We start from the raw sequence: 19,742 nt of genomic DNA, 5'->3' as shown, positions 1-19,742 counted from the left end.
GGATTGAGATATACATGATATTATTCGCTTGTGCGCCTAATTAACCAGATTCAGCTTAGCTTTGCAACTGTTCGTTTATAATTAGTAAAAGTACACTTGATTTCAATCAAATGGTGTTGAGTGGTTTCTTTCCTGATTACTAAATGAAGTCATGGCTGACACATAGTATACAAAATATAATTTATAGAACAAAACAGTATTATTAAAATATCATTACAGCATTTAGGAACTCACAATATTAAAACTAGGATTTAAAGATTCAGGAAGAATTTGAAAATCTGTATCTGCTGTATGCCAAAATGATGGTGAATAAGCGAATCTAGAAGTCACAATTCATAACTAGGAAACAAAAGGAGAGTACCTTTTTCTCAATAATCATTATTTCATTGCTTCAGTTCAGGACTAGATTTTTATAAAGAATTGTCAGTTTGAGGTAATGTATGTAATATGAAAAGGCCATTTTCTGACATGCTACTTCCAAATTATTTAAGGCATTGTAGTCTTCATGGTTAAAATCAGGATTTTGAATTGGACCAACATATGTAATTCTGTAAAATAAGTGTCAGTGTAATCATTAGTGTGATGTGATTACACATAAAAGAAGGGATGAAATACCTTGTGACTCTTCTGGGACACCTCACAACTCAATATGTTACAACAACTAAGCAATTAACATTAAGTCTGTCCTGTGAATTTGTGATACAAAATAAAGAATTGTTGCTTATTCCTAAACATTCACATTTAATTTTACTTAGTAGTAGTACAATAATTTTGCCAAATTATTGTACTACTTATGCCAACAAACATTCTGTTTCTTTTTGTTATAATACATATAATAAAATTTAGCTAATGATCTCTTAAGGTCAATATTTTTCTCTCATTTAGATCAAAGTAGTTATTATATTTTTGTTTTACATAGTTTGATTACTCAAAACATTTTAAATATCAGCATTCTTTATTACTGACTTTGTATATTCTTTTGCGTTTGTGTTAATGGCTGGCTTAGAACTTACAAGAACCTGTAAATAAATTAATGGAAAATGAAGAAAAGGAGGAGGAACTGCACCATACCAAATCAGAGGATGATCAACAGAGTCAGTAAGTCCTACAGTATTCATCAATTAAATCAATACAATCATGTTGAAGACTATCTATACTGATAATATTATGTCACATTGTTGAAGAATCTTATCTACGTGACTTGATGTATATGCTAAATGGGGAGAGAGTGTACACCATATTAAAATGCCCTAAGGCTGGCTTAAGTATAGTCTAGTTGGAAACATATACTCAGAAAGAAATGGAATCACTGTAAAAGGGCATCCTAGCTCATAATACATGCAGACAGTTTGAAAAGATGCTACATTCTACAGTATTAAACACTGGTGATGATTCCAGGATGACTAATAGGATTGCTTTCCTCCATTTATGCCTTATAATGGCCCAGACTCTAATTCCTGTCCACTTCCAGGTTTGCCCATACAAGTAGGACTGTAACATAGACACACACTCATTTTAAAAGCAATCTTTCCACTTCCTCACTCAGGCTCAATGGGTTCGATCTCTTTCCAAGGTAATTTTAGAGATCAAATTTGGCATGTCTTCAGTCTCTGAAGTGCAGCCAATGTGCAACTCCAAAAGAATACAAGTAATTTTATCCACATCATTAATATGGCAACTTGTTTGCATTTTTTATTTGTCTTTCCATAGGACACTTTAAAAATTGTTGGCAGACGGCATTTTACAGCTTCAGTAAGAATAGGAAAGTAATTTGGCTTCATCATTCTTACAACCACAGTGTAGGTTTGTAGTATCAACCTAGAATCAACATCCTAAACATACAAACTACCAGCTCAGCAGGAATGCCACTCTGCATTTGAATAGAAGGTACAAGAGAAAGACTTCTAGTTTTTCCCATTGGCCCAATTGCTCAAAGATGGCCTTACATCCAGCCATTTCTGGAACAAGCTCTCCTGATAAACAAGCACCCTTCCATTTTTTTGATCCAGACTGAGGCAACACTTGAAATTCAGGTGGATGTATTTTATGTACCTTAGAACACCATCTTGTCTGATATTGCAGTAATAGAGAACTTATATAGTTTGAGCTGATACAGACATGAAGAAAAAAAACAGAAAGAGATAGCATCCATCTTTTGTGGAAACAGTCAGAAAGGGCAAATCTTATTGTCATCTATATTTCAGGTTAATGGAAGCAAATTATTAATATAGGGGGAAAAAGCTTTTAGAGTTAGCTGTTGGATTTTATTTTATTTTCCCCCCAAAATCTTGGTGAAATTATTTCTATTCCTAGATAAATTATTTTTTTTAAACTTCCTTTAATATGGTCTCTTAAAAGTAGTATTATTTAGTAGCTTCCGAAAGAGTATTATTGAGAAGTTTCTTTTAAGCTATTATTTTCATGTCTACATTGAATCATCTGTTATGTACCACTGATGCAGCCTAGGAATTCTCTAGCAAACACCACACTTTAATTTGTGTAAGAGCAATTTTGAATGGCTACTACAAAGAAAGCTTCTAGCTTCTTCCGTAACATAGTCAGCAAAACCAACTAAAAAGAACCTTTGAAAGAGATAAATAATTTGGCTGATGCCAGCTTCTCTTTCAGTCTCATTATTGCATGGATGAAGACATAAAATTATTTTAATAATTCTGATGCAAATAATAACAATATAGTAGCAGAAGCAGTATTATTATTCAGATACAGTATTATTATTGAACACTGTCTGTATGCCTCAAAAATATCTGTCCTGAGTGCTTGGCTCCTAGATCAAAAAAAGATGATACTATGACAATAGACACATTAGCGAATCTTACTAAGTCATTAGATCATGTAACCAATAACTTGCTTATTCATTGGCTGTGCCTGTTGCCTTACATAAGGCCAGAAAGGAGTTCCCTTTTTAATTTAATCTGAAAAGAAAATAATTTTCCAGCTTTGTCATAAACAAAATGTGTGTACTCTATAGAATAATTATACAAAAACTTTAAAAACACTGAGAATCCCTAAAAATCATCTCTTCTATTCATAAAGATCATTCATCCTTGCGCATTTTTATTGTCTGAAATGCAAGTATATAGTAGGGCAGTGTTTCTCAACTCTGGCAAATTGATGATGGGTGGACTTCAATTCCCAGAATTCCCCAGACATAAAGATAATGACAACAGCTACATTTAAAATTAACAAGGAAGCAACTGAATTAGTTCAGTAATTTATCTTCTTTGGATCTAAAATTGTTTGGCAGTTCTACACTTAAAATCAAATGCAGGATAACTTTAGGCTGCACTACAATGATTAATATGAAAAAGTTCTGGAAAAGCAGAGATATTGATATAAATTCAAAAAGCAGGCTAGAGCAATGGTCTTACCTATAATGATAATATGGATTTGAGAGATGGATGCTAAAAAAGACTAATTGAAGAAGAATTGACACCTTTGAACTAGTGGTGGTGCTAGTATAAATTATTGTGTATTGCATGGACAGCCAGAGCAACCAACAGAGGTGCTGAATCATATAAAACGAGAAACATCATTAAAAGCCAGAATCACAAGACTATGTTTAATCTACTTTGGCCATGTAATGCATACAAATTCATTGCAAAAGTACAGTAAATGAAGCTAGGAATGGCTAGTGGATCTAGAAAAAGGGGGAAAACAAAGAACTTGCTGGCTTGGCATCATTAAGGTTGATATAAAGACAAATATCCAACAACTGAAAGAAGCTGTGTTTGACAGGGTAACATGGAGAGACTTGCCTGTAAACTCATCAAGATTTGGAATCAACTGAACAGTTAAACTACTATTAGTAGTAAGAGACGCACAATGGTTCATCCTGTAGTTTTCTGTGAATGTCAGATTCTGGTTCTAAACAGCAATTAATGAGATAGAGAAAGTCCAATAACATCAAAAGATGATAATGAAGTATGGAAGTAATTATTTTGAAAGCTGCAAAGATATGTAATTCATTCATAAATAGCAGTATTGAGGACACTATATCAATCCTATACTAGACCTTGCTGTCCACATAACAGGTGTAATGCAACTCTCATGCCTACACCTCTAATACTAAAGCATTTAGTATTGCTAATCGCTTTAGTATTAGAGGTTCTAATACTAAAGCATTAGTACTTTAGTACTAATTTCTGGCAGAAATATCAGTTCTATTTCTCTGTAACACTAAGTAACATATCACACTAAACATTATTTTACCAGAGCCAGAAACATAACTCCTACAACACGATAAAATCTGAGGTTTAGGTACTGAAAAATGTACACATTTGCATGTAGTGAGTTATTTTTGTTGAAAGAATACTAATACTAGCAATTGAGCTTCAGAAGATTTTGGTGTAGTTCACAAGCTGAAATCAGAAAAAAGGGTATCATAGCTTTTTAAATTCTTCTTAAAATATATGAGGAAGTAAGCTCTTTTTCACTCCTTTCAATTTAAGGTTGATATCGTTAGATGATGAAAGCAACACCAAGGAAACAGTCAACTCAGGTATTCTTTTATATTATGTTTTGCAAATGCCAAGTATACTCCAAATCCCCACTTGTCTTAATAAAAGCTATGAACATTTTGTTCTAACAGGCTACTTTAGAGTATTAATACCATGCGTCATTTCAGGATATTTCATACCAACTCTAAAACATTTAAAGTACAAGAAATCCCTTTAAGAGAAGATATTTGCAATTCATTTAAGATTTTATTTAACCAATTATGAAGTTTTATCATAAAATAAATATGATAGCATTTCACTTTAGCACTTCAAATGACCAACTGTTTTTCAAGCTAGAGATAGCATTGTGCTATAGCTAGTGTTAGTCCAATAAAAAAGAAATGGTAATCTCCACTAAAGCAGGCTAAAATACTCTACTGTGTTTTTGCAAATGAATCAGACATCTCCTGTGTGCTATTTCTCAGTGAATAAACATTTGTGGTCTCTGACGGTTGAGAATTTGTTCTATAAGCATGAGAGCAAGAATATTAAAATTATTATCAACATTTTAATTAAACTATATATTTATATCAGCATACTTTCATACTGTACTCTGCTGTGCAAATACGAGAATTGTATTTACACAGCACTGGAAGAATGAGGAAATTCCTACAGATGAAAATATAATTTAAAAAATATTTGAATATGCAAAAATGGATAGGTTAATACTAAAGATAAAAGAAAAAAAAGGTAAATAATATTTTCAACATGGGATTTGTTCTATCAATTGTTAGATAATAGAGGTGGAAGTTGAAAGATTATTAATATGTCTAAATAAATAATATTACTACTACTATTTCTATGTATAAATAAATTGACCCAGATAATACATTGTTTACTAAGCACCAATGTATGTTAAAAATCCATAATAATAATGGAATATTAATAGCACAGAAAACATTAAAACAGTTGTAAAACTTTTAGTTTAAAAGCTGTGTTTAAATTGATAAAATAAATTGACTAACAGAAAGAACAAAACAATTGGTAACTACTTGAACACTGGAGCAAAATCAACCCATTCTATATACGGTATCTGCATAGATCTATACTGCGAAGTTTCTGGTGGCTTTTCAAGAGATATCCCACAGAGAATACCATACAAAGTGAAAGCTAAACAGAGTGCTCCTAAAATGATTTTGTAGTTGCCCTAATCTAAATTTGAATTTAAATCTCTCAGACAGAAATCAGAGTTCTTTTGCAGAGAGAGCAAAGGCCAAAATATTTTGATATCTTTAAATATGATTTTAAGACTAAAATGTGATTTTATCCATAGTTAGCAGAAGAAAGAACCTCCCCTATTTTTGTAACAGCAGTGTTGTAGCTTGTATTAGGATTTAATTGGGAGAAAGGTGGATCTCCCAGCTAAATGTTGATGTTTGTAAAGTGTTAAACATCAATAATTTATACAATATACATAGTGTAGTAAATACAAATAATTCAGTGTCCTTTTCAAATGTGGCATGGATTTTTTTAATAGAATATATTATTTTGATATCCCCCAAGTTCTGTAGGTGATCATTTTAAAACTCACTATACTTTCACTAATTACCTTGTATTAATCTAGACTTATCAAAAATACATTCTGATTAATAAAACCTGTTTTACTGATTAATCCCTTCTTCAATACTATTTCAGGCTAAATAAAAAGGCCCTGTATTAAAATGATCAGATAAAAAAATGTAAAAGGCATTGGCCATCTTCAGTATTGTTCTTTTATTTGATGGATTTGATTTTACCTAGAAAACATTTTGGTTACAGCAGAAGATACTAATGACATGCTGAGTACTTTTGGAGACAACTTCAACCACAGAGAAAATTCAGGTATGTTTTTTTAGATATGCACTTCAACTATATAAATATTTCAGAAGTAAATTTCACTGAGTTCAGCAGAACCTGTTCCCAGATAATTTTCAATAGGATTACTTGTTCTAAGTATGAAACTTACAGAAAAGTCTGTAGATAAGTTGTTTCTTCAAATTTTCTCCTTTTTTTAGATGTTATGGATAACCTATTAGAGTTGAAGCATGAAGAAAATGGTATGTAAATGTTTCATTTGCTACATCAATTTTATACAGATGTTACCATGTTTCCTCAAAAATAAGACAGGATCTTATTTTCTTTTGACCTCCAAAATAAATATTTGGCCTTATTTTCGGGGAGGTCTTATTATTTTTGAGGTGCAGGAGGCAGCAAGTGTGCTCACCTCATGGCTGCTGCTGCTGCCTATCAATATTTTCAGGGAGGGCTTATTTTCGGGGGAGGGCTTATTAGTGCATGTGCTCAAAAGCCTGATTGGGCTTATTATCCCAGTAGGTCTTATTTTCAGGGAAACAGGATAGGTGTTTTTCAAGTGCTCATTGACAAGTATTTAAAAGTACTTAAATGCTTAAATATTAAAGAACATTCATCTGTTACTCTGATATCAAACTTCATTTATGCATTAGCTATTCTCCCATTGGGTTTTTGGCAAGCCATGGACCATATTATACAGTTTGTAGAAAGCTTGTTTGTTTCACAATTATCCTGGCAAGTATTGAAACAGCTTGCCTACACAGTTGTGGATGCTTCATCACTGAAGGCTTTTCAGAAGCAACTGGACATCCATTTGTATAAGGTGTAGTATAGCAATCTCCTATATAAGGAGATTACTATATAAGGATAATATAGTATATATGGTCTCTTGCTTGAGCAGGGGATTGGACTAGGAGACCTCCAAGGCCCCTTCCAACTATATTATTCTGTATTCTATGTTATTCTGTAGTGTTGACTAGTAAAATCTAAAGCTTGTTTCTCCTATTATAGCAATAGATGATTTTAATTCCTAGACCTTTGCTATATTTCCTTGGTGCCTTGGTGTCCCACAGGGTTCCTATCCTACCTAATTTTAATAATTAAAAATGACTTTAAATAAAATATAAAGCTGAGAATGGGTAAAACAGTGATGGCGAACCTTTTTTTGCTCGCATGCCATAATTGAGGGGAGCACAGGGGGGTCATGCGTGGGTGTGCCACACCCATAATGCAATGCACAACACCCCCAGTGCGCATGAGAGGTGTCCCCCCCATTTTTGCATGCTTTTTTCGCCCTCCCCAGGCTCCAGAGGCTTTATAGAAGCCTAGGGAGGCCAAAAACAGCCCCCCTGCCGCCCCAGAGGTCCCTGAAGCCTACGGAGGGCTTAAACCGACCCTATGAGCAAACCAGAAATGCCACTCCCGCCCAACTACATTCATAACAGGGCATAATACTTAATACACCTACCCTACCATGTCACATTTTCACATTCATGCTACACTGCAGCGGTTCCACCACAAAACCGCGGATGACAAAATCGTGGTCGACAAAAGCACGCATTTGACGTCATCACAGCGCGACGAAAACATCGCGCTGTGATCGAAAAATGTAAAAATAAAGCAAAAACCTTACCCTAACCCCCCCAAACCTAACCCTAAACCTAACCCTAAACCTAACCCTTAACCTAAGCCTAAATCTAACCCTAAACCTAACCCTTAACCTAACGCTAAACCTAACGCTAACCTTTAACCCAGACTGTGGGGGCGATATGCTGACTCTGTAAACCGCTTAGAGAGGGCTGAAAGCCCTATGAAGCAGTATATAAGTCTAACTGCTAACTGCTGCTATTAACGTAACGCTAAATGTAACCCTAACGCTCTAAACCTAACCCTAACCCTTAACCTAACCCTAAACCTAAACCTAACCCTTACCTTTATGTGAATCGGCTTGCTTTAATTTTATTTTTATTTCAATTTTAAATTTTGATGACGTCAAATGCGCGCTTTCGTCGATTGCGCTTTTGTGGACCGCGGTTTTGACGGGTCACGCACTGCAGCACCTGCCCATTCCCAAATGCACCATGCTATGGTATCTGTTTGCATTGCACTGCAGCACCCATTCCCCTGCCTGCACTTGTGCTGCAGCATCCACAGCACTTTGGTGACATAACACCAAAACTAAATTAAATAACATGGTGTTCCACTTTAGTCTAAGTTTCAAATTATTACTTTGCTTCACAAAGCAGCTTTGAAGGAAGCCTTTTTAAAAAAATACCTTCATGAAATTGATTGCTTTAGGGATTTTGTACAGCCCTATAATTTGCTAGTTAATTCATTTTCTGATTTATTTAACAATCCAGATTTAGTTCTTTTATTTTCTCTATTTAAATCTTCAAGGTTATCTGCAGTACTGTGTGTGTGTTTGTGTTTGTGTGTGAGTTTGACTCCTGGCAACTGCCTGGACAAGTCTTGGTAAGATTTTAAAAGTGACTTGCTACTGCCTGCTTCCTACAGCCAAGGGAGAATGATTGGCTCAAGGTTACATAGTTGGCTTCAAGCCTAAGATTAGAATTCATGTTCCCTCGGTTTCTAGCATTGGTCTCTCAGTAGCTGGTTTAACACTGTCATGCTCTAAATACCATTGTTCAATAATGTCATCTGATGCCACCCAGAAAGTAGGTCTTCTCTATTGTTGCACCTGCCCTCTGGAACAGCATTTACTCAGAGATTTATATGATGCCTACTGTATCCTTGTTCAGATACAGTAAAAACTTGGCTCTCCACCCTCAGGTCTTGGGTTTTGGTGGATGATGAGCTTTTCATAACATTTTTTCTGCTGCATTTGAATAGTTGTCTCTTTCAGATACCTTTTCTCTCTTCTGCTTCTTTTTAAGTTGTTTTTATTGTTGAAGACAGAGTCTCATATGTAGCCTTATAAATAAATTAAATATGTTTTAAATTAACTTTTCCCAAGAAAGGTTACCATCTCAATCTCCAGTCATTATAATTTTGGGTCATGCTAAATTTGTAATAACATTACTTCAAGAGCAATCAGCCTTCCATAATAAGATCGCTCTTTTTCAGCCAAACTCCTGAATTTATGCTCAGTAAGAATAATGTCACTAGAAAGTAAACTCTTTACTAGGTAAACTCTTCTGGGTCTTTTCTTTACTAACCTTATTAAATTATATCTCCTTTTAAAAGAAGAATGAAAATATTGACAAAAAACAAATTTCATATTTTAGGTTAGTGAAAATACTTATTTGGTGCAATTTTGGCACCGTTTTAAAAAATTGGGAAGTGTACTACAATGTCTGCAGCAAAGGTGGTATTCAGCAGGTTCTGACCAGTTCTGGAGAACTGGTAGAGGAAATTTTGAGTAGTTCGGAGTACCGGTAAATACAATCTCCCACTGGCCTCACCCCCATCTATTCTCTGCCTCCCGGATCCCAGCTGATCAGGAGGAAATGGATATTTTGCAGTAATTCCCTTGGAATGGGGAGGAAATAGAGATTTTACAGTATCCTTCACCTGCCATGTCCATCAAACCACGCCCACCAAGCCACACCAAGTCAACCAAGCCACGCCCACAGAACCTGTGGTAAAAAAAAAGTCTACACTAGTCTACAGATAGTTAAGGTTAATAGGAAAGATAAGAGATCAGAAAATTTCAGATTATAGAATGATTCCAAAATATAAAACTGGAGAACTATATTAAGATTACTTAGCTCAACCGTTTATTTAAATTTTTAAATTTAAATAATTGTGCACACATTATTTAAATTTAAATAATTGTGCACACATTAATCAAGGGTTATATGGGAAATTGTATTTATCAGATGAAACTGTCTGTATAGCATAGGGTTGTCTATTTAATCGATGACAACTCTACAGGGTTTCAGGCAGAAATCTTACTCCTATCTGAAAATTTTATATGTATTCTATTTTTGAGTTCATTCCCATTGGTTAGATCTGGTGGTTATTCCTTACATTTGTTCTTATTTTAACTAATCTATCAATCTGTATATTATTATTCTTTTAGCAGTATCAAAGGACCAGCTTGTGAGCTCCCTAGAACCTGAACCTACTGATAAGAATGACATGGTATTATTGAATGAGATTCTCAATGCATCTTCTTTGGATGATGGCGAATTCAGCAGGGAATGGGTAGCTGTCTTTGGAGAGGTTACCCTTGCTGAAACAGGGGCAAACTCTTCTGTGGGAGAAATGGAGAGCAATCAATCATCATCATCAGGCTTCCTTCCTTCTCAGCTTTTAGACCAAAACATGAATAATTTGCAACGTTCTCTTCAAGGTAAGCTTGTTTTCATACCTGACATTATAATCCCAAATTAGTCATTTTTCTGGTGACGTTTATTGTTTCTGTCATTATTTTGGCAAAGGTAAAACAGGAATGAGTGTAGGTATTTAGTGCCAAAATCCAGTAGAGTATGTAGCAATATTCTTCCAGTGAAGCGACAGGAAGGAAACAGTTTCTAAATATCTAATATATTAAATCTTTAAATATTTATTATATTTAAATAGTCATAATTTTCTATATTTTGTTAATTTAACAAATGTAATTTAAACTATGATTTATCAAGCAATATGGATTCACTGTACTTATTTGGGCAATATGCAATTGATACTGCAACTCAGACAATGGGAATAGGAAATTACAGATGGTCAGAACCAGCAGTGGGTTATTTCCTGACCATTGAAGACTTGGCTTTCCCTTTAGGCACTGGGAGTTTGATGGCATGGGACAATTGATGAATAAATTTGAGTTTTATATGGCCTCAATGATGTTTATTATTTCAAATGGTCTTTTATTGTATTATGTTTTAATTTTGTTTTCTCTCCAGAATTCCTTCTGGAAGATGGTTGCCTATATAAGTTTGTTTAGTAAATAAAAGCCAAGGGAAGAAATATTAGGGAAATCAAGTTTGCTTATAAAACTTAAAATGATTGTCTTGCATTTTACTTGAATGTGATTACATGCATACATATCCTGATAAGTTTGCAAATATAATTTCTAGGGAGTGGTGATTCCATTCTCTATGTTACTCTTAACTTTATTGATAATTTTTTTAACTTTGTTAAAATCATAACCAGTTTTGCTCTCGTTGAATATTGATTAATTATTGTCACATTTAAAAGACGGGCATCTCCAGGACAAGATTTAAAAGAAAACATACTTTATTACATCACCGTTCTTGTTGTTTAAGTTCTCCCCGTACAGTGGGACATCTTCTCTGCTGCCAACATTTTATGTTAATTTCTCTGCTGTTTCTTGGGCAGATGGTGGCTGTGGGAGGGAGGCGTAAAGGGTGAAAGGAAAAATTGTCTCATTATTTTTAGAATGAAGGGATGACAAGTGTGAAGGGTACTTAATTCCTCCAGGGTGTTAATGTGGGTTGGGTTGGTTGTCATTTATTGAAGGGAAAATTATTTCTCTGATTTTGCTCAGGTAGAAGCTATAAAAAGAATGTTTTTAAAGGGACACTATTAGGACTGACAGATCTATGATACGGATATTTCAGTTGTTTTATTCCAAATTCTTTGGTGTAATAAGTCTGACTAGAAAAATAGCTGCTTTCTCAATACTGGGAAAATGTTAAGAATATTTTAGTTGGTGTGATTTACCTTGATACAGGATAAGAGTTGCCTTGAGGCGTGATGGGGCAGCAAACAAATTTAATAAATAAGTGTATTAAGAAACCAAAAGGATCTAAACATGGCAAGAAATGTGTATAACATTTCTCACAGTGGTGACTGCTTTTCATAAAACAGCAGTTAAGTGACAGAAGGTAAGAATTAAAATTAAAAGCTGGAGAATGGAGACGTAGAGGTCCTCCTATAACCTGTTTAATAGAGACTTTTGAAAGAAGAACTGTTTCAACTTCCATTATTTTTCAGGCAGTATGATCAGTGCTGAATAGTGTGGGAGGTAAACTCTATGTGTTTGGCTGCAGTGATGGAATAAATAATAAAACATTTTATATGGTTCCTGAAAAAAAACATTATAAATATGTGGCTTTCTGATTGTGTGTGCACATGTACAACATAAACACACTGTACAGGTAATCTTCAACTTACAACTATTTGTTTAGTGGCCCATTCAAAGTAACAGCTTTGTAAAACAGCAAATTTGAAAGCCCTAATGAATGTATAGGACTGTCTTAACTTGGAAGATCTTGCAGGTTGCAGGAGCATAATGGACTCCTTTTGAATGGTAAAATTTTACCAAAGCTGTAGAGGTGTGTACTGTATAAAATTTATATGGTAGGAAAAATGAATATACCAGGATAAGGAGGTATGAAATTGTACTCTAAAAAATTTACAGGTGTGCACCTGTTTGATTGGAGTCCCATTTGTTTGCTTTATGTTATTTTATGATAGTGTCAAGCAAAAAACTAAGACCTTGGTTTTCTGATATTTTATTAATAGTTTTTGTTCCCTGCAGACTAAAGCTATTGGCTAAATGCTTTTCTCATTTCCATCTATGAGATAGATATAATAACATTGGCATACAGACAGAATGGCCAGCTGATAGGCTGGATCAGCAAGCTTTTGAATTATTGGATTTAGATATAAATTGAAAAGTAATGGGGCAGCTGTTTGGAGTTACATATAACATAGTGTTTGGCTTTGTACCTAGACAGATCAAGGACCTATCCAGTCAACTCTCATTAATAGTCTCCAAGGTCTTTTGAAGTAGAGAGCTAGAATCAAAAAAGAAAGTATAGTAAAGACTCCAATATTATTTAATAGGAAAATGGAGCTTGCCAATTCTTCTACTTAACCAAAGGCAAATTTCATATTTAATGAAAATTGTGATGTTAGAATCAAATATTCTTAAATAAGAATAAATATAAAATTATTAGATCAGTCAATCCATAATCCAATTAAACATGTTACGATTGCTCTGTTTCAGTAGCTTGCTTGTTAACAATTCAACTCTTATTATTGAACAGAAGCAGGCAATGTTTTCAATAGTGGATTACACTTTCTATCCTCCCCCAAAATGAAGAGTAGGTGTGGATATTTTGACATCATTAAAGAAAGGGGAGCTGTATTTTTTTTTCTTTATTTTTTGTGGTTTGGATTTTTTTAGAAAACAAAAATATGTGACTTGCTCTTGAATAATTACTAAAGTAATAAAACAGGGCTGGCAGGTTGGAAAAAAGCAGGATTGAAAATTGCTCAGTCGCATTATAAATAAAACATCCTCAGAAATAATTAATTTTTGTTGCTCACAAAGCACAACTAGCTATATAACATTGCTGTAAACATATTTTAGAGTAAATTAAAATATTCACATTAGAAATTCCATAGTGTTTCTTAAAGTTCCAAATTTTCTATAAATTTACTTACTGGGGAGTTCTGCTTTTATTCTTTTTTTTCCCATTGCTCTAATGTTTTTATTGATGGGTTACTAAATTGACATACTGTATATTCCAAATTAGCAATGAACTTTGTCAGCTGTCCTTAAAATTGAATGTATTAAATCAGTTTTCACATAGTCAGTCTAGTAGAAAACATAGTTGTTTATTTCTTTATGTAATATGTCTGCTAATCAAAAGTGACAGTAGTCTTTTTTCATGGAGTGGCAGTATATTATAACATATATTCATATTTTCCAATCCTCTGAAGTCCCTGAGCACTTTGGTAGAATATCAGATGAAATTTGATATCTCTTCTTGCTTTTTTACGTCAGTATTGCTTAGAAACTCCAAGTTGGGAGAACTTGTGTTATTGTATCATGGCTGATCCCAATCTTCCTTAAATAATTGAGGAAGTATTGCAAATGCACACAAAATGTCATTTGCATGACTGAAATGCTAATTGTGATAACTATTACTTCTTATAATGCATTTCATTAGCAGAGAACAATAGCACTTTTGCTACAATTCTGCAAATTGCAGAATTAATCTATAAAGCTAATAAAGCATTCAACTTTAATCCACTCTAGCTAAACGCTGGACTAGAAGCCTAGTTCAGATTGCTATTTAGCTCATTTCACACCTAAAGCTGAGCATAATCATATCATATTTCTATAAAACTAAAATACATAATCTTAAAATCAATTTGCTTACGATCTCAATTGAGACCAAAACTTATCCCGCTAAATGACACATTTGTGAAGCAAATAACAAGATTGTTAAGCAAATCTGGATTCCTCCATTGATTTCACTTGTTAGAAGCTGGCTAAGAAAGTTGCAGATGGCAATCAGGTGACCCCAGGACACTTCAACTTCTTGCCAGTTGCCAAGCGGCTGAATCATGTTGGATTATGTGACCATGAGGATATTGTGACAGTCTTTAAGTGCAAGGACTATTGTACATCACATTTGAATGGTCATTGAATGATGATAAGTTGAGGGCTACTTGTGTTGCTAAAGGTAAAGGTTTTCCTTTTCTAGTAGTGCCCGACTCTAGGGCAAAGTGTTCATCTCTGTTTCTTGGCTAAGGGAGCCAGTTCAAAGACATTTTCCATGGTCATGGGACCAGCATGACTATCCACCAAAGGCACATAGAACTGTTACTTTCCACAGAAATAGTACCTATTATTCTACTCACATGCACATGCTTTCAAATTGCTAGGTAGGCAAGAGCTAGGGCAGGAACAGGAACTCAACCCAGTGCACGGAACTTGGATCTTGAACCTGGGTCACCAGCTTTCCAGTTGACAGTCTCAGAATCGTTAACTGCTGAGCCATCACACATCTCCCCCATTCCCCATATTGCTACCTTAACAGAAAGGCTTTTGCTTTCCTAACTCTATTTAGTTATAATTTGTTAATAACAGCTTATCCCAGAAGAACTGCATTCTGGATCTCTTTCTTAGGTTTAAAACCATCCCATATTTAAGCCAGAATAGACATATACAAAGAGAACTTGTGAAGAATTAAAATAATGCAAAGAAAAATATACAGGCTTAAGGTAACCTCAGCTCCGTAAATCAATGACATGACAAAGCGAAATGCAAGCAGCATTTCAGGACATGTCAGGAGTTTTGATTTTCAGAAAATGGTTTGGGTATTGTTGCCTTGAATGATTTAAAACGATTAAGTAATTACTATTGATTCACAGAAATGCAATTCTTTTATTGAATTCTTAGGTTGGGCAGCCAGCAGCATTAACCCATCACCTGCGGTGCAGACAGGACAGAAATCCAGCAGCTTCAACCCAAATATCAACAAGGCACCAATAAAAGGTAACTGATAAAAGATTTTTTAAAAATTTAAATGTTACCTTTGAGCTCAGACTTCTCCAGAACCTTGCATACTCTCAGGTCTATTTGAAACTATTCTATATTTTATTTTTACTGCACTCTGACTAAAGTATTCATCATCCTTGGAATACATGTACAAACATGTACATAATTTGGATTTCACATGCCCATTCTAATGTTATATTTGCAATTACATTGACTGTTTGATAAATTACTTTTGAGAAAAGTCTCATGAAAGCTAGGTTTCAAATTTGCATACACAATGAATAAATAAAGAGAAAGAAAGGGTAAACATACCATAAGCACACGTGGCAAAGTGTCTTCTTAGATGTGTCTAAAATCTTTTCTTGAGTAATGCCTCCTAAATCTATTTGTTCTTATGTCATCCTTCAAAACTGTAGTCAAACACAAATACTGACTTGGCCAACATTGTCTATGCTTTCTTTTTTGCAGAAGCTGGAAGTTCTTCTAAAGATCTAACAGCTTGGTTTAGCCTCTTTGCTGATCTGGACCCTTTGTCCAACCCAGATGCTGTTGGGAAAACAGATAAAGAACATGAATTGCTCAATGCATGAGTTGTCTGGCTATGGTAAATCTCTAGTCACCAATCATTAAAACTAGCTTGGGAGTTTAAGAAAATTTAAAACTGAACCAATGCGTTGTTGTACAACTTCTCACTTTTGTGCCATTCTAATAAAATCACAGGATTGACCTTTCCCTTTCTATAGGTTACAGTTATTAGCTCTTGTTTATATAAACAGTTTACACCCATTTTTGTAAGTAGATGTACTGAATGAGATTTTGATTTAAAGGGAATTGCTGACTAGATTAGTGTACTTTGTGTCGCTTGGTTCTTGATAGAGCAGTCACATGGTAAATAAAAAGGTAAACTATAAAAGAAAAGTTATTTTTGTATATTTATTCTTTGCGTAAATCAGAAAAGAAAATCATGTAATTGGAAGTTGCATGGATTGAATCAAAAAGACTATAATATATAATAAGTGCAGCATTAGAATATAAACTAAATTTCTATTCTTAGTATCAATAATGAAAAGTCTATACTTAGGGGCTAATCAAAGAAAATTATAGTTGAGTATGAATCTATTCTGCTCATTCTCTGATTTTACATTATTAAATAGCATGGCATAAGTCCAAATCCACTGCCAAGACTACATACTTTTAGAGTGTTCTTTTGTGCCAGCAGTTTCTGCTATAAAAGAGACTAGATTTTATTGCCTTTGCCACCATGTGCATTCATTATAATCTTCGTTTTCTATATAAGGCTCTTTTCATTGTAGCTGGTTTCAAGCCTGTTGTAACACTCTTCTTTAATAAAGATGGTTTTGACAAAAAATATATGTGTAAATGACCTTTTTTATCCATTGGAACATAAAAATGATAACATGATAGAAATATTATCACTTGTAGTTAGAAATCTATAGTTAATTTTACTGTTGGAAAGATAAAAACAATCAGCTCATAAGGGAAAAGTTATTATCAACATGAATTATCTCAGGCATTTATTTAATTAGTGTCCAACTGCCTGGTGCCAGGTGACATTCATGGAAAGGAAGCAAGCAAACAAACAAATCAGCAAGCTAATCTTTGTAGAATTGGTTCTTTTTAATCTATCTTCTCTAGTTGTTTCTGCTCATCCAGCACAAGGCAGGATAGGTCAGATGGGCTCCCTGTAAATATACATCATTTTGTTGGGCCATGAAAACCTGCCTTCTCTGTCCCAATACCTGTCTTCTGAAACAAGAACTCCCCATGGATACATTCAATTCCCACCCTTCAAATGTTCCTGACCTAGCTTGAGAACTGGATAATTCCCAGGCATAGAGTTAGGATACTTATCCAGCCTTTTGCAGTCTGAATTTATTATACATGTGGTTTTATGGGGGCTTGTCGTGTTCCTTTTTTAAAACTATTCTTTTAAAAATTGTAAGCCACATAGTGTCCATTTAGAGTCAAAATACAGTTTAGAAAGTTTCCTGGAAATTCTTACACCAGATAATATTATACTGTTTTAATATTCTCAGGATCCAACCAGATAAAATTCTATCTTGCAAAAACATACATCCAAGTTGAATGTTTATTTATTCATAATAACATAAAATAAAGATTTAAAGTGTTTGTTTTTCTTTCTACTGTATTTTGCAGAGCTAATTAAATGTAAGCAGATATTCCAATACATACCCTTTCTCCTTTTCCTGCATAGACTTTAGAAGAGAGATTGGAAAGCAGTAACCGGATACATTTTTATTGCTCTACTCTTTCAAGATTTATTATCTCCCTGTCTACAAATCTAATGCTTATGCTGTTGTATTTAGTAGCTGAAGCAGTACTATTACTCCAGTCAGTCTTCTTTGTAGATCTTTGAATCTTCTTTTCCTTTCATTGAATGTATTTTGTTCCTCAGAGTCCAATCCTGTTTCATCTTCAGTGGTTTTTCCGTCACCAGAAAGTCTTTGGTGATCTTCAATCCATTATCAGATCTGAAGATTTTCACTAACAAAACCATCTAAATCCACTTGGGTTTATCAACCAAAATATTTTCTCCAGTTCCCTAAATCCAACAACATTTGTTTTTCCTGCCAGAGGAGTTTTCCAATTTCTCCCCCCCACCCCAACTCATTCTTTTGCTTATGAAAAACACTTATCTGCTCCAGCTCAGCAGTATCACAAATGTGTTCAGCCTCTAAGTCAGGGGTGTCAAACTCGTGTTGTCATGGTGGTGTCATGTGACATTGTGATTTTTTTGCCCTTTGCTAAATTTGGTGTGGGTGTGGCCAGTATGTGAGACATCTGGCCTGAGGACCACAGTTTGACAGCCCTGCTCTAAATATACTGGGAAATCGCAAGACAAGATGGCAGGCAATATTTACATGCTCCATTGTATCTCAATTACTATGGGTCAAAGATACTAAGTCTGACTTATTTGTTAAATTAGTAACGTAACCACCTGGATGTATATTTATTAAATGAGATATGGCACACAAATTTGCTTATTTTATAAATAACTCAAGGCAGCATAACACCCCTTCCTCCTATTTTTCCCACAAGTTCTTTCTGCAAAACATACAATATTGGCAGCATATAGTAAAAAATTATGCTCTTCCCCTAATGTTTAATATGTTTTTGTTTTTTCTAATTATATAGAAAAGATTTTTTTAAATTATACAGGTCTAAAACAAATGATAAGAAAGAGACAAATGGGATATTTTTGGTTTAATCTTAATATAAATTTAACCAAAGAAAGGGCATTCCGTTAATAATCACCTAAATTTAAAGGGTTTAGGAAAATCACATTAAGCTAAAATATAAACTTTCAGGAAACCTAAAGACAGATAAAACCCATCTCAAACATTTGCAATAACCTATATAAAAATTTTCATTGTCCAAATAAATTATTTCTGCTTAAGCAGATAAAATGCTTATTAATTAAAATAAGAACACCGTAACTGAACATGCAACCAATATGTGCAGCTTGTGGTTGGAAGCTGGAATGCTGAATATCAAGAAATGCAGGTTGACTAAATGGCCCAGGAAACTGAAATGAAGCAAGCGAGTAACATCAACCTCTATCATTCTTTTTTGATATGATTTTGTTTGCCAATTGTTAAAAAAATCTAAAATGACGACTAGGTAGCAATAGCACTTATATACAGCTTCACAGTGCTTTACAGCGCTCTCTAAGCGGTTTACAGCCTTCTCTAAATGGTTTAGAGAGTCAACATCTTGCCCCCAACAATCTGGACCTTCATTTTATCGACTTCAGAAGGATGGAAGGCTGAGTCAACCTTGAGTCGGTGAGAATCGAAATACCAAACTGCGGCAGCTGGCAGTCAGTAGAATTCCATATATGCAAACAAATCAACTGGCTTTCTTTGACATTTCAGACCCAGTTAAAGTGAGATGTCAGGGACAATAAAATAGAACAGAAAAGAATAGAATTCTTTATTGGACAAGTGTGATTGGATACACAAGAAAACCGTCTTGGTGCATATGCTCTCAGTGTACATAAAAGATGCATTCATCAAGAATAGATAGTCATCGGGTACAAATAAGCAATGAAATCATACTAGGAAACAATCATTATGTCCTGATGAATGTTTTTAATAAGTTTTGCAAGTTTTTTAAATAATAAATTTAATTCCCAGGGTGTTCAACTGTGACAACTATCCATATCCAAC

General features: G+C 34.3%; 1 protein-coding gene across 8 annotated transcripts in view; it reads left to right on the top strand.

Annotated features, from left to right (window-relative positions):
• ICA1 (islet cell autoantigen 1) overlaps positions 1 to 16,900 on the top strand; it is a 55,698-nt gene extending 38,798 nt beyond the window's left edge. For 5 of the 8 annotated variants that reach the window (XM_014054496.2, XM_014054495.2, XM_087712741.1 and 2 more), the window contains 7 exons: positions 1,007 to 1,098; positions 4,470 to 4,519; positions 6,258 to 6,338; positions 6,512 to 6,553; positions 10,351 to 10,623; positions 15,433 to 15,528; positions 16,000 to 16,900. In XM_014054496.2, coding sequence (XP_013909971.1) covers positions 1,007 to 1,098; positions 4,470 to 4,519; positions 6,258 to 6,338; positions 6,512 to 6,553; positions 10,351 to 10,623; positions 15,433 to 15,528; positions 16,000 to 16,121 — 756 coding nt within the window. In that variant the 3' untranslated portion in view covers positions 16,122 to 16,900. The remainder of the gene's footprint in view (positions 1 to 1,006; positions 1,099 to 4,469; positions 4,520 to 6,257; positions 6,339 to 6,511; positions 6,554 to 10,350; positions 10,624 to 15,432; positions 15,529 to 15,999) is intronic. The other 3 variants (XM_087712739.1, XM_014054497.2, XM_087712740.1) reach the window with 2 other exon arrangements.
• Positions 16,901 to 19,742: the final 2,842 nt, after the last annotated feature.

This window comes from Thamnophis sirtalis, unplaced genomic scaffold (genome assembly GCF_051295495.1).
Source record: "Thamnophis sirtalis isolate CommonGarterSnake01/CBP01778 unplaced genomic scaffold, rThaSir2_p1.2 scaffold_4, whole genome shotgun sequence".
NCBI lineage: Eukaryota > Metazoa > Chordata > Lepidosauria > Squamata > Natricidae > Thamnophis > Thamnophis sirtalis.
The sequence above is the reverse complement of the archived record's forward strand: the minus strand, read 5'-3'. Positions and strand labels throughout refer to the sequence as shown.